Source organism: Watersipora subatra, chromosome 5 (genome assembly GCF_963576615.1).
Source record: "Watersipora subatra chromosome 5, tzWatSuba1.1, whole genome shotgun sequence".
NCBI classification, from domain to species: Eukaryota; Metazoa; Bryozoa; class Gymnolaemata; order Cheilostomatida; family Watersiporidae; genus Watersipora; species Watersipora subatra.
Genome location: NC_088712.1, coordinates 47,742,542 through 47,757,901, shown reverse-complemented (window position 1 = coordinate 47,757,901; position 15,360 = coordinate 47,742,542). Strand labels below are relative to the sequence as shown.

The window sequence follows — 15,360 nt, the reverse complement described above, 5'->3', positions numbered from 1 at the left end:
CACACAGCACATGATATAGATCAAGAATCTCATCCAGAGACTGAGACTGCTGAACGGCTTTAGTGTGTCTCATCTGGGTGACTGGCAAAATTGAAAAAAGTCATGAAGTGTTTAGGCATATAAAGGATGACTTATGTGTAATAGGTAGGCTAGTGCTACAAAGTAATAGCATCGTCTTATCGGAGGAAATGAGAAACCATGCAATGAGACTGGCATATGAAAGTCACGTTGGTACCAAGTAGGCACTGAAATCACATGGTTATTAGCCAATGATGGACCATGATGTAGAAAGGTACGTGAAACAATGTTGCCAGTGTCGAGTAATTGATAACACTAAAACCGGTGTACAAATCAAGCCGAGTAATCTGCAAAAAGTCCCTAGGCATGTACCAAGAAAAGACTTTCTATGTTTGTTGCTGGCTGGGAAACATATATCTGCCGAAGTAGACTGTTACTCAGATTTTTTGGAGTCAGATATTTGAGAAACACAACTGTCGAAAACAGTATAATGGGGACAGTTTCCTGAAAAATTTAGATAGTACTGTTTATTCAAAGAGATTCATGTGTTCAATGCGACTAAATGTTGGTCACAAGAAAACAGAAAAGTGGAAATGCAGAATAGACCTATTGCAGTATCGCTTCCAAGTAGCGTACTTGTCTGATAGCGGGAACTACAAACTTGAGATAAATAAATAACTTTAAAGGTTGACTTGCAATAAAGTTCGCATTACAGTTATTTGGCATCAAAAGATTCACTATGTCTTACTCTGTTGTGTTGTAGGTGCCAAATGTGTGGAAATATGATTACAAGCTCTTAAAAGCTCAAAAACGAAAAGCTGCCGAAGATTGGAATCTCTTTATTTCGATGACGTAGCCATGAAATTTGGTTACTGTCTTGTCACGTGATGTTCTCACATGAATTGAAAGGCCAATAAAAAGCTTAATATAAAACTTATTGTAGCACTAGTTTATGACAAACACTTCGGGTTTTACCGAAGACCTCGTATCAAATATAGATGCTCGCTACTTTACAGATTTGTTTCGGTTTGGTCTTATCGGCAAGTCGTAATCTTATCATGTGACCCATTACTTCGCAAGCAATTTCTGCAGCACTTTTCGATTACCACAAGTTACCAACAGGCTCGTCATGATTATCATACAATGATATGTACTCCTTTAAGCTAAGGCTAAAAAATTAAACGAATTTTTACGGTAAGTTATAGGATATCACTGCTAAAAGTGACAGCATTACGATGACGATAAAACAGACGTGTAAGAACAATAGACATGGTTTTATTGAATGCGTGAAGTATATTTGTGAAAATATTTTGACGAATAAGGTTGCATGAAAGTGTAAACAGAAAGCATATCTCACAACTACGTCACATTTGAGCTGTTTTGGAAAGAGAATCCAAACTACGGCGGTCTCGTGTGGCTGCGATTTTCTGTTCGTTTTTGAGATTTAAGAGCTTGTAAACACCTTTCCACATATTTTGCACTTACAACACAACAAAGTAAGACATGGTGAATCTTTTCATAGCAAATAACTGTAATGTGAATTTTGTTGCAAGTCAACCTTTAAGCATCTAGAAGTTTGGAACATTCAAGAGCAGAAAAGTCCAAAAAAACTTATGTTTGGTCGAAAGGTTAGATTCCTGTTGCCCGAGTCGATAACCAGTGAAAAACCAATGTCAATAGAGCATGTTGTGTGTGATCGAAATGTAGAATATATAGAGTCTTATAGGCGAGAGACTAAAAATTCAATTAAACCTGATGATGAAGTTTTCAAAAAGAGATTAAAACCAGAACGAAAACAGATAGAAAGTCCAATCCGAAGCCTATCAAAGTCACAAAGGTTACTGGATTTAATTTTACTTTTAAACACTGTTGTATGGAGATACTGCAAAAACAAGATACCAACAGGGAATGTAGCCAGACCACAGCATGTGATACCCACAAGCAGCAAGCCGGCTAAGAAACATCAAAAGATTCGCTAAATAGAAACGGCAAAATTAAAAGACATCAATCATGAAAACTACGTCAATACCCGCCAGGGGAATTCACCAAAGGGATGTAAAACAATTACATCTGCCAACCCCCACCAAGCAACGCCGAGAAGAACTGAACTTACCCTCACCCTTACCAGTACTTTTCCCTGATGCATGTACAGCACCAACGGAAGCAATATTATGCAATCCTGGTAGCCAACCCACAAAATCAGCGCTCTTCAGATAATGTACCCAAAAACAGTGTTCCCTACAATGGTCTTACTACTACAACATAAAATATGAGACGAAAATTATATGTAGCCATCCTCAGGCTATTCTGAATGCCTATAAAAGCGAACAATTTTAGTAGCTCATCATCTTTTGGCAGTGACACTAGTAGACGTACAAGATAGAGCTTAAGAGCCTATACAGCTGTTGGCGTGAGAGATTATTTACTTAGCTTTTAATACTTGTTATCTTTCTTATATTCTAGAATTTTGCTACTGGTGTATTCGGTTTTGGTTTATAAGAATAAAGGATTTTTCGATCGCCACATCAACATCTGAGGTTTAGCATAGTTAGATTTGCACTAAAGATCTGGGTCAAGTCCTATAAATTGAACTCGTCACTCTTGACAACCATAACAAACAAGGCGGCTTGCCTGAGCCAAATCAACCATAACAGTGTAGTTTAGATTGAAGTGGAACTGGTAGTTATTAATCATTAATGTTAGTGTGGTATTCAAGTGAAGCAAATTCCTTAAATACCCTTAAAAACACCAAAGTGGTAAAGTTTTCGAACATAATTAATCTAAACTTAAGCCGGTACAACCTTTCAAAGAATCTTATGTTGCAGGTGGTAATAAACTTGGTAAAAAAGATGCTCAGGTGGGCAAATTGGCAGAGCTCTTCCGAAAGATGATGCAGATTGCCCAGGTCGCTAGCGAAGACAAAGGAGATCAACAAATGGATGTGAGAAGGAAGAGAAAGATATCGATTCAATTTCAGCCATACATTCTGTACAATATTTGAAAAGCAAAGAATAGCTATTGGAAATACTGAAGTGCAGAAAAAGATAAAGCGATTGTATATCTAACGACATGTTATGATCTTATCGAACTAGCAATCAATGCAGAGGAACACAAGTGGTAGAATCAACAATATACAGACACACAGAATTCTATTAACTGAAGGTCAGGCAACTCACACCAACAATATTCATAGCAAACGCATGACCTTGTAGCTCATTGAGTAGTTATTCAGTTTACACTTTTTGTAAAGAGGAAGCTTTGTACAAGACAATTAAGAGTTGTCCAACACTTCCTGGTATAAGACAACTTCTTATTGTATAACTGTATTAGTGTTACAAATGGTTCAAGTGTACTTTAGTTAAATTGAATAGGACATAAAGTCAAAATATGAAAAAGGGACTTTTTCTGATTACACATGAAACATTGATTATAACAAGAAACCACTTATTTATTCATCTATTTTTATACAAGGCAACTCCAACCACGACTAAGGAGCTTATTGTTATCGGAGGAAAATATTCCACAAATTAATTAGGCATGTACATATTTTAACATGATGATAGTTGTTCGCGATCATAGTTCTTACATTACTCGGAGCTTAACACCACAACTGGTGTAAACGGTTAACCCCTGGTTAGTCTTGGCAGCAAAAGGTCATTATCGCATTATTCTTAATCAGCCAGTCAGAGCGTCAACATGCGAAAGACGTTTTCTAGCGTTGGCTCTATGGGTTTGTTTAGAAAACGATAGGTTTTAGGAGCCGCATCAGTTTCCGGTTCACAAATTGATTTAATCCTTCTGAAACAAGTTTATACGCTGATGTTCAAGGGAAAGTGTTGTTATTTCGAGTCAAAACGTGTGCAGTTAAAAAGCTACAGAAGAAAAGTGATTGTGGTTTATAGAACTTACGCTTTAATAGTGCATGTATGGTTCATCGTAAATAAGCCTGTACGCAGGTTTAAGTTATGCATAGCTGTCACAGTCGAAAATGAAGATCGACAAACATTTAATCAGCGATTTTGTTCTTTATAACTGTTTTTGTTTCCGTTGTTTTAAATTTATGGTGAAGTTTGGCAGATCGGAAACTATAAGTAATACACCAAATATCCATATGTGTGCAGATATTTACTTTTTTTGATTTAACAGGAGAGATTTGTACATGTATATATATAAATAAATATATATAAAAACATTGAATAAAAAAGGTTCGCGCAACTGAGTTCTCACGTCTTTTTGCCTTTAGAGGCTCTCAGTGAGAACAATCTGATCTGAATATCGTGAAAAGATAGACTTGAAAGAATGTTGCTTACTGTTGCATTGTATGAAATAAACCCCTTTGCACGTTCGCAATTTGTGCAAATGGCATCTATTATGTTTTTAAACGATGAATTCTGTTATCAACCGGACATTTTTCGGTTTCCAGATAGTTTGTTTCGGTTTAAATTTGTTTATGTTTCGTATTAGGCCTATATATTGATTGCTTTTTGTGATGTTGCTGAAATCTTTTAACATCATGATCGAAACTATTACATTAGAAAATACAGTATTGTATTTTAACAAGTTGTCATGTCGTTCAAGCCAAGCATGAAATGGGCAGGTTTTCCATAAATATCTTGCTTAAAGGTTGACTTGCAACAAAATTCACATTACAGTTATCTGGTATCAAAAGATTCACCATGTCTTGCTCTGGTGTGTCGTATGTGCAAAATATGTGGAAATGTGATTAAAAGCTCTTAAAAGCTAAAAAACGAACAGTTAATCGAAGCCATCACGAAAACGCCGTATGTTGGAATTGGAATCCCTTTCCAAAATGGCTCAAATGGGACATAGTTGAACACGATGGCTTCTGTTTACACTTTCATGCAGCCTCATTCGTCAAAATATTTTCACAAATATACTTCACGCATTCAATAAAACCATGTTTATAGCCTTTACTCATCTAGTTCATCATCTTTGTAATGCTGTCACTTTGAGCACTGATACCTCAAAACCTATTGTAAAAATTCGTTCAATCTTGTAACCTTAGCTTGAAGGAGGGTTTATCATCCCCTGATAAACATGACGAGCCTGTTGGTCACCTGTGATAGTTGAGAAATGCTGCAGAAATTGCTCGCGCTGTTTGGCAGGAAGTATGGGTCACATGATCAGATTACGACTAGATGATTAGACCAAACCGAAACAAAAATGTAACATAGAGAGCATCTATATTTGATATGGGCTTGCGAATACGGTAGAACCCGAAGTGTTTGTCATAAACTAGTGCTACGAGACATTTTATATTGAGCCTTTTATTGGCCTTTATTTTCATGTGATCAGAAACAATAACCACAATGTTTGAGTACGTCGTCGAAATAAAGAGATTCCAATCTATGGCATTTTCATGATGGCTGCGATTAACTGTTCGTTTTTGAGCTTCTAAGACCTAGTAATCACTTATCCACATATTTTGCACCTACAACACAGCAGAGTACATGGTAAGACATGGTGAATCTTTTGATACCAAATGACTGTAATCTGAATTTTGTTGGAAGTCGACCTTCAAATATTAATTAAATAATAAATTAAAGAACCTATATATAAGTGCAAATTGATAAAACTAAAAACTTTACTAAGCTATATCAATATCAGAAACAAATTTAGGTTTGTTTTCTATTTGAAACGTGATGCTGCATGTCATAACAATCATTGTAGGCCTATGCGTGGTAATATCTTATATGATTTGGTATAGACAAGTCATGGAGTTATTCAAGCTGTCAGCATAGTTTTATTAAAACATTATGTTCATTTAGAAATATAGAAATATGTTCACTGAGTACAAATAGTGTAAAGACTGGATGTAGGATCCCTGTCTTGATACGTGTTGCCTGTACTGCTTGAATTGTTGTGAAATATGTCAATATGTCAAGTTTTAGCACACCCAAAACTGTTTCTCAATTAGAATTTTCATTAAATTAATATTGGTTATCACTTACCATACTGTTCTCATACGCCAGCCTTTATTTTTCATTGGATCCAAAACAATGGGGGTCGACTGTTGGTATAATTTACCATAGTCCTGTCTGTAGCATGATTTTTGGGAGAAGAAGCATAAATTGGATCTGTATAACATTGACAGACTTGTTTGCAAAGCTTGATACATTCAATCGCATGTTGAAAGTTGTAAATTTGCATTTTTTACTAAAACATACACATTAGATGTAAGTGCATATATTCAGTTCCACAAGTATGCGGAAACAATAAATGGCATATGGAAATGTTCTACAAGACTTATCAACTATTCATACATTATTTACCAAATTGATAATGTTACATGTTGTTTAATGGTAAACACTCTAGATTAGTAGTTATTTAATCATAGGCCCTATATCTGTTGTATTATTTGTAATCAATCATCTTAGGTTGAGTGTAGTCTGAGACTAGAGGCTGGCCTGCTGCTAACACAGATCGAACAGAGTATTGCATGAATCTTAATCCTTCAGAAACACTCTGTCGTCTCCTGTTTCTCTCTAGGTCCACTATTATCTCAGCACCATGGTTATATCCTGGCTCTTAGGTAGTCACATGTTCTTAAAGTTAAATCTATGATAGCGGCGGTTAGCTTTAGTTATTTTTTACAATTAAATGGCCGAATAGAGATCGCATAACAACTTATTCTGTAACAAAAAATTGATAGTTTTTTTATTATCTACCATTACTTATTCTATGTATCCAATGTTCAATTGTATTTCTAGCATAGTTTGACCTATTTTGCTGTAGTTTAGCTCAAATACCATTGCAACCATAACAGCAAAACTTTTGCTTACAGTTATTTTATTGACTGACTGGTATCAAAAGGTTTGTAATGCTCAACTCTGATTGAAAGTCATATGGTTCATCAGTCAAAGCTAGCTCTTAATTCAAATACTGACACATTTAATGGTAAATGGATAATGTGGAACCACCACAGCAATTAAATTTATTTTTGCCCAGGAAAATTTTTATCTTAGTTTTGAACAAACTAAAAAAATGTTTAATATACCAATGGCATTTATGAAGGATATGAGGTATGGAAAGGTGTGATATATTGGTGGAGTGAATTTAATATACCTGAGCATGATATATTGAAATGATCATGTGTTTGTTCTTAAAGCGTGACAGCATTCCATAAGCTATGACGTTATAATTCTTTAATGAAATTTCACATATTTACGGTTTATGATGTTTGTTGTATGGTTTTTCTCATGATTGAGGAGTTGAGGACTTATGAGAGGGTGTGATGAAGCAATCCATGCGTAATTATATATTTGTTTTTCTCTTGTAGCTGAGGAGTTGTCTGACTTTGAGACGATAATCAGAGCATGAGGTGTCCGATAACAAGCATCTATTAATAGTCATCTTCTGTCAGCTATGGGCAACACGAATCAGGGTATGGTGCTGCTTAACTCTCTAAGTATGGAAAGCCTTGCTAACGACTCGCATATATCAGTCATTCCGCCAAAAAGCCTTTTTAATGGCTCCCGTATATCGTTAATTCCGCCAGAAAACTTTTTTAACGGCTCGCGTATATCGTTCATTCCGCCAGAAAGCCTTTTTAACGGCTCGCGTATATCATTCATTCCGCCAGAAAGCCTTTTTAACGGCTCGTGTATATCGTTCATTCCACCAGAAAGCCTTGTTAACAACTCGCGTATATCGTTCATTCCGCCAGAAAGCCTTGTTAACGACTCGCGTATATCGTTCATTCCGCCAGAAAGCCTTATTAACGACTCGCGTATATCGTTCATTCCGCCAGAAAGCCTTGTTAACGACTCGCGTATATCGTTCATTCCGCCAGAAAGCCTTTATAAAGTCTGTTATTAGTACCTTTGCAAAAAAACATTGATCACAGATCACATAGTCAACAGATTCACCCCCAAATTTTAGCAAAGTTTAAAGAGTATTGGGTTATCATTTTGCCTAAAAAAGGAGCCAGTTAGTTTTCTTATCACTCAGAATTTCCAGCATAATATCGTGGTTTCCGAAGTTTGATATTTTCATTTTAGGATAGATGGAAAAAATTTTTTAAACAGTGACCTAAATGTATTTCTGCTAGCGGGTTTCTTAAACTTTTGTTCTCTGATGTTTTTAATAACTGTATCTTTATATTAAAAATTGGGGCTCGCATTTTGGTCAAATGGCAGAAACAATAGCTTTTTTGCAACCAGTTTCCCTAAACGAGTGGAAATATTAAACATGGCTTTTGTGTGTCAAATTCAGTCATTCCTGTGCAGAATCTTTCTGCTGATTCCTAAAAACTTTAGATTAAAGCTCCATGACAGAAACTCTAGCTCTACACCAAAAATACCGAGTGTATGTAAGCCAAAGATTTTTGGCATGACTTAATTCTGTCAAAATGAGCAAAAAATTCCATAGTGAAAGAGTTAAAAGCAGATCACTTTAAGAAGTAAGTTTTAATTCTTTATGTAAACCGTATTAGTTTTATATTTGATGTTGATAGGGTCAGCCGTAGCACCTGGAACCAAACAAAGGCGGCCTTCCACATCTGAACCTCTTGGCCCTCTCGAAGTACCAATTGGCACAAAACGGTATCATGATTCTGGGCTGACACCACCAAACTCTCAGGCCAAATTTGGTAAAACTCTTTTAGATGTAAGTATAATGTTAAGATTACCATCACATACTTTATGAACACGTAGACTGAGCTCTGCATCTATATGAGATGCTGACTTTATCTTTTAGCTTATTTCACCGTAGCTTCATTTTAATCAGCACAAAAATATGAGTAGTTATTGAAATGTCCAACTACAGACGATTCAACTGGATGGAGAAACCGATGTTTCTCTTTATTTTTGCTAAAAAGTCTTATCGGTGTTCTTGTCTGACAGCCTGTTCAGTAATCATGGAAATATATTCTTCATTTTTCTGAAAATATATGTTATATATAATAATTATATATAAAATTATAAATGTCACACTCTGCTACAATTTCATTCATGAAAAAGTGTGTACATCAAGTATTCATCTAAAAAGGACTGCAACAAGGTCCCTTTTGCAGGTCCCTTTTTCTTGCGTAGACTATGAAATAAGCGAACATCATTTTGTTAAAATTTATAGAGTTCATGTCATACTATGTGAAATCATCTTTTATATTGGTCATGCTAATGCTTGCATGTCTTAAAAATCATCTCGGACTTTGTAACAGATATCTTTCTGCTGGCATATTGCTTCTGATATCGTACAATAGATCTCATTGACTGGTATCTTGTGTCTGATATCTTACAATAGATATCATTGCACTGGTTTCTCGTGTCTGATATCTTACAATATATCTCATTGGCTGGTGTCTTGTGTCCGATATCTTACAATAGGTCTCATTAACTGGTATCTTGTGTCTGATATCTTACTATAGATCTCATTGGCTGGTATCTTGTGTCTGATATCTTACAATAGATCTCATTGGTTGGGCCTTGTGACTGATATCTTACAATCGATCTCATTGGCTGGTGTCTTGTGACTGATATCCTATGATAGATATGTTGCCTTGTACTCTGTGACTGATATCTTACAGTAAATTTCATTGGCTAATATCTTGTGATTAATATCTTATAATCGATATCATTGACCGGTACCTAGTGACTGTTATCTTACAATAGATCTCATTGGCTAGTAGCTCGGAACTTATGTCTCAAAGTAGGTTTCTTAAGGTTGCTTTCTGGTCTAAGATATTTTTGCTAGCGTATTGTAACTAATATTCCATAACTGATATCTCGTGACTAGGTATTTATAACTTGTATGTATCTTGCCGATGTCATGTAAACAATGTTCTATATCTCCTATCTTTTCATTGGCATTTTCTACTCATATCTTGTGCCTAGTATCTCATGAATAATATCATGGGTTGTAGCTTCTGACTGCTTGTTTTGCACCTGTTTCAGCCTTCACAAACAGAGCAAGAGTTTCTAAGACAGGTTTGTCGGCGCTTTTTGTTTCTGCCCCGTAACCTTCCTTCTAACTGTTTCCTTGTTGCTTGTTGCGGCCTCAGTCACTCGGTATTCTCCCAAATCCATAGCAATGCAAGAAATGTATGCTCTCACCTATGTTATTTTACTACTGTAAGCGAGGTCTATAGGGATTATAATGAATGATATCTTGGTTCTAATATCCTTACCGGGGCTGTGGTCTTTTTGGCGAAGGACTTTTCGGTGAAGGACATTTTGGCGCCAGATTTTTTTCACTGCTATTTTACAGCACAAAATTATTTACGCTTATATACAGTAAATAACAAGAATACGCGAAAGACTTTTTTCATGAAGCTTTCTTTTGGAAATACATAGAAAAAATAAACTGAAATTTTATTTCAGTTCGGCGCATTTCACTCGTTCATTTTAGTATTTCATACAGTGTTTTATTGCACATTTTAAGTGTTCAGCGTTCGTTGATTCGGCTGGTTTATTTAATTAATCACTACTATATTTGGTGGGGTTCTTCATTAACCTAAATTTTATGTTCACATCGCCAAAATTTGATTGAAGGATCTCATGAACTACATCTGTCAAGTACGTAAATGAAACCGTTATGGACAAATTTTTCTCTTCCACCATTACTTAAAATTTCTTCAGCCATAATTAACAACAAGAGATGGATAAATTTTGAACTTGCGACCTGCACCCAAACATCTGCACCAGAAAGTCCTGAGCCAGAAATTGTCAAGCCAAAGAGTCCTGCGTAGAAATGTCTGCGCCAAAAAGTCCCATTTCGTCCTTGCGAGGGCTGTGGTCTTTCGAAGATCTTGCAATTGACTTTTGGGACTCAGTTCAGTTCGATACCTTTTCTCATCTACTCTTAGTGGTTTATGGCAAAAAAAACAAATTCAATTTTATCATTTCTGATCATAGCGGGATACAGCGTTACTTTTTCTCTGTAAAAAGTTTTCTCGTTTCAAAAAGGTGGAACTTTGCATGCACTTATGTGATTAGAATGTTTTACATGACCCTTGCGACTAGTTGCGCTTGACCTGCACTCACAGAGTTCAATTTCTATTAAATTTATGTGTAGATAAAAGCCAGCCGTGGTATTCCTTTGTTGACATTTACGGCAACAGTACCTCGACATCTGTCTTTCGGTTAGCATACAGCTATATGTATGTATTTAGTGATTTTACTCTTCATTACTTAAACTATGGATAAGCGTGCATGTCAAACCCGGGGAAGTTTGGTCCATCAAGAATGACACTGCCATCAATGGGTGTATTGACTTTACTGCGCACATACGAATGACCACTATCGGTCTGGCTCATGCATATATGATGGCTGAAGCAGAGTTTTGTTGTCATCCTCGTTATGGAAGTTTGACAAGATTCGCTGAATGGTCTTCGAGGTTTTTAACAGATTAGTAGCTTGCTATAAATTTCATAAATTTATTTTATAAATTCTCGTCGTCTGCGGTGTTCTCGTGCAACGTGAGAGATTGTCAGGCGTAATAGCTGTGTGTACAAATACTCGATTTAACTAGCAAGCAAGCCGTTGAATGGTGCAGGCATTAGAGCGTTGGTCTACGAAGCTGGAATTTGTTAGTTCAAACCCTGTATAATGCTCTCTTTTTCCAACTGTCAACCGTGGCTTTGTACTGACAGAATGTCTCTTGCTATAGTAAAGGTTACTTATTTTTTACATTTGTGACAGAAGTGGCTATTATGCATATTCCGCATTGAACTTCTCCAATTTCCACTACATCTGATATATCAGATATCACAGTGTTTACATTTCCTTGTTTAGACAACATGGCATGTGTACATCTGTATATTTATAATATCAAATGTGTTTGAGAGAGGTAGATCTGATGTGTGAGCAATTGAAGTAGCCATTGATGTCACCGCCAACAGCAATATTATATACATCGCTGTCAACCATGGTACCAATGCAGTCCAGCCTATAATCAGCTTCATCTACAAATTTTTCAATATGCAAAGTACAATTTGAGCAAGTATTTAGTCTGCGCTCAAAATAATTTTCAACTCATGACATCCAAAATTTCTCAAAATAGTCCAGTTTTGTAAGAAGAAAAAAACTCTAATAGTAATTGAAACTTAAACGTGAAAACAATGAAAAAATATACAAATTACAATAGTTTAAAATATATCTAATATAAGACAAAGTAATGCCATGTGTCGCTATTATTTACTTGACCACCAAAGCTACACATTGCTGAGAGTAACTTTCCATTCACACATCTGTAACATAAAATAGCAATAAAAACTTAGTAACTTATTATTGTACATATCAATTTTTCAATTTAGTTTTTACAGTTTTATACAATGCATTTGTTTTAATTTTATACATAAATTTGCTTATTTATAACATTATTGCTTTAATTTTATACATTGCTACCTGAAGTATCTGTCATTGTTTTTAACTCTGGAACGAATTAAGCAAAATGTGTTTTTCACATTTTTGTTTATTCACATTTTCACATTTTGTGTAATAATTTTTGCCCCAAATCCGGCAGTTTGACTAATGAAACAAATATTGGAACACATTGATGGGAAGCAGCCAATCCAGAATAGGCCTCTTAGATTTCTGGCGTGGTGTAATGGTCTCAAATGGCTGCATATCATCTATGTCTAGTGTGAAGACTCATTAAAATTTTACAGTGCTATGCAAAATAAACTGGACCCCTTTGTAGAAAATTTACAGTTCTCATGGAAAACATCGTGACTCATTATTAATTAGTCAATAGCCATAAATTATATATTAAATTAATGCTCGTCTTGTCCTGATTTCAAATATGTAACCCAAACAGTTGTAAAATTATGCTTTTTAATGATTATGTAAGCTAAATTCTGAACACCTTATTTTTTTAATGGTTGAAAATAACAATTTTTATTCTGTTTGTTCGTATTTAGCAATAACTACGAGACTAGATTTTGGAAACAAAAACTTTATATGTATAAATATGTAAAAAAAAATCATCTCATGAAACCTTATGATATGTAATTCAGTCATTTTTATTACATTGGTTCATGAAACTACTTTCAATCATTTAAAAGATGAACTGACACAAAACTTTAGTAGATTTTATTAGGAAGTAAAACTCGATATTTTTCTATCATTTGCGATTGTTTTTGATGTTTGAGGTCATCTGACTGCCAGGATATTTTAAAATTGAAATCGACAAAACTTGGTTGCGGTTAAATCTTTCAGCAAGAAAATATGGGCCTAGTGACGTCACTAATTGTGAGCCTGATTGTCTCTCTCGTTACTGATATCGGCTATTACATTCAAGTTGCTGCTTTACGCGTCTCTGTTCTGTTGGTCTTTTTTCCGAAGTGCAACTATAGAGGTCATAATCATACTTTCGCTTGAATCTGAGCTTTCCAAGAAAGGATCTCATGCAAGCTATTTTATATCTCTGCACTGGGTTGGTGTGCAAAGACAAAAATTACATCAAACGGAAGCTTGATATCTTAGCTTTATGTTGACATTATTTTCATTTGCATCACTTCAATGGTGCAAGTTCATCTTCAAGGGATATTCCAAATCATGACAAAATTTGGAATCTAGTGGCATTTAATTTATTTTGTTTTATTAGGAACAGAGGGAACAACAAATTAAGTTTGAGAAGTTTGTTCAATGAACAGAGGGTCCGGTTTATTTTGCACACCACTGTATGCTATAGTGAATGTTGATACCTCCTCGTGTTGGGCATCAATAGCCTTTAACATACATGGAAAAAACACAATTGGATCTTGTAGTTCAGTTTGTCCTACTCTGTATAATGTGTAATGGAAAAATTAGATAAGAGACAACACTCTTTATAATTGAACAAAGCTAGTTCTAAGTCAATGCATAAATTCTCTGCCATTATATTTATTTAGAAAATGTTTTAGTTACGTTTATAAATGCATGCGTCCTTCTAGAGCCACCTGCTGAGCATGTCGAATTGATCATAATATGACAATTTATGTTGCGCTTTAAGTTAGCTCATGCTCACCACCATCTCGTGATCTGAAGCCATCAAGTATAATATGCATGTGAAAACAAACTTGCCAAGTATTATTCTGCTATTTCCCAATCCATTCGCGCCAGTTTTAGGGTGTCAGGCATATGCATGGCATAACAAGCTTTTCCAGTGATTTGTAGCTTGCGAATTTTTTTCCACCGCCGCCTTCTTTGTCTTTGTCATTGTAGTCATTTTGCAAACAGTTAGAAATGATTTGTTCATTATGCTAGCAATCATATAAAAACCATCTCCGATATTAGCCAAAAAGCTGCTTTAAGATTGTATCTAGTGTAGCGATCTCTCTGCTCCTCTGTTTTGTGTTCATTTCTTCTACAGAGTAGGTGCTTGTTATTCTTCAAGAATTTGGTCTTCGATATTAACTAGGTCAAATCTAATAATATCTATTAACAACTAGAATGGCATAACTAGAGTATTAGCAGTTACTTGCAAAGTTAATATAAATTAGCTAATAAAAGATGAAGTCGAATCACGTAAACTAAAAATTTAACAAAATATCTTTCAAATTTTCAAGCACTGACTGAAAAGTCACAGTTGTCATAGTTGGTAGGCATGTTAGTAGTTATACAGACCACAAATACTCATCACCGAGTTAGTCGTGATTGGTTTGTATTTACTGTCAAGTTATCGCTTAACTCGAGTTGCATTCTTCATCGTCTGTTGCCAAGCATGTCTCGTCTGATGTCCGTGTCTGATGTCCGTGTCGAATATCACTTTTATATGTTTCGATTTTGATTAAACGCTGACAAGTTCTTTAAAATATTTACACTTTTGGCTGTTTGTCCTTCGTTGCTGGTCTGTGGTTTTCAATGTGGTACATGTATCTGTCAGCGACTCGATGTCACATTTACTCATGGTGTTTTAGCCAAGGTAGGTTTTTGCTGCTTTGATTGTCTACAGAATTCGTTTTTTTATAACACTTCCTATCTGTGACATATTTTGTCTGTCTTCTTGTGTGATATATTTTTCGTTTGTCGTCCTAAGCTCGATTTTCAATGCAAGGTTTATATATATGATAAGTTGTACTAGTCTATCGAAACTATCGACCAAAAAGCGTTCTATTTATTGCAAGTTGATTGCATTGGTGCACAGTATCACACTACATAATATCCTTCAAGTCTGATCAGGTATTTTCTTTAAAATCTACCTCAGAAAGGAGACTTTTCATTGGTCTAATGGGTGTATAGTGGCATCCCAGTCGAGCGATTTGTTTTTGATGGCATCAGGGTCACGACATTTGTCAATCATTGTTCCGGCTCATAAAATTTTCATTTTTTGCTTTCTTACTAATATAACATCCATTGCAAGGAATTGTTGCATGCATCGCAAAGGCTCTCAAATGCTCTT

General features: G+C 35.4%; 1 protein-coding gene across 3 annotated transcripts in view; it reads left to right on the top strand.

Annotated features, from left to right (window-relative positions):
- Positions 1 to 3,912: 3,912 nt before the first annotated feature.
- The window catches only part of LOC137396162 (5'-AMP-activated protein kinase subunit beta-2-like), a 33,285-nt gene continuing 21,837 nt past the window's right edge, over positions 3,913 to 15,360 (top strand). The window contains exons 1-4 of one of the 3 annotated variants that reach the window (XM_068082315.1): positions 3,913 to 3,936; positions 7,319 to 7,423; positions 8,495 to 8,646; positions 9,933 to 9,965. In XM_068082315.1, the coding sequence (XP_067938416.1) occupies positions 7,405 to 7,423; positions 8,495 to 8,646; positions 9,933 to 9,965 (204 nt within the window). In that variant the 5' untranslated portion in view covers positions 3,913 to 3,936; positions 7,319 to 7,404. Of the gene's footprint in view, positions 3,937 to 7,312; positions 7,424 to 8,494; positions 8,647 to 9,932; positions 9,966 to 15,360 lie in introns of those variants that run through there. The other 2 variants (XM_068082313.1, XM_068082314.1) reach the window with 2 other exon arrangements.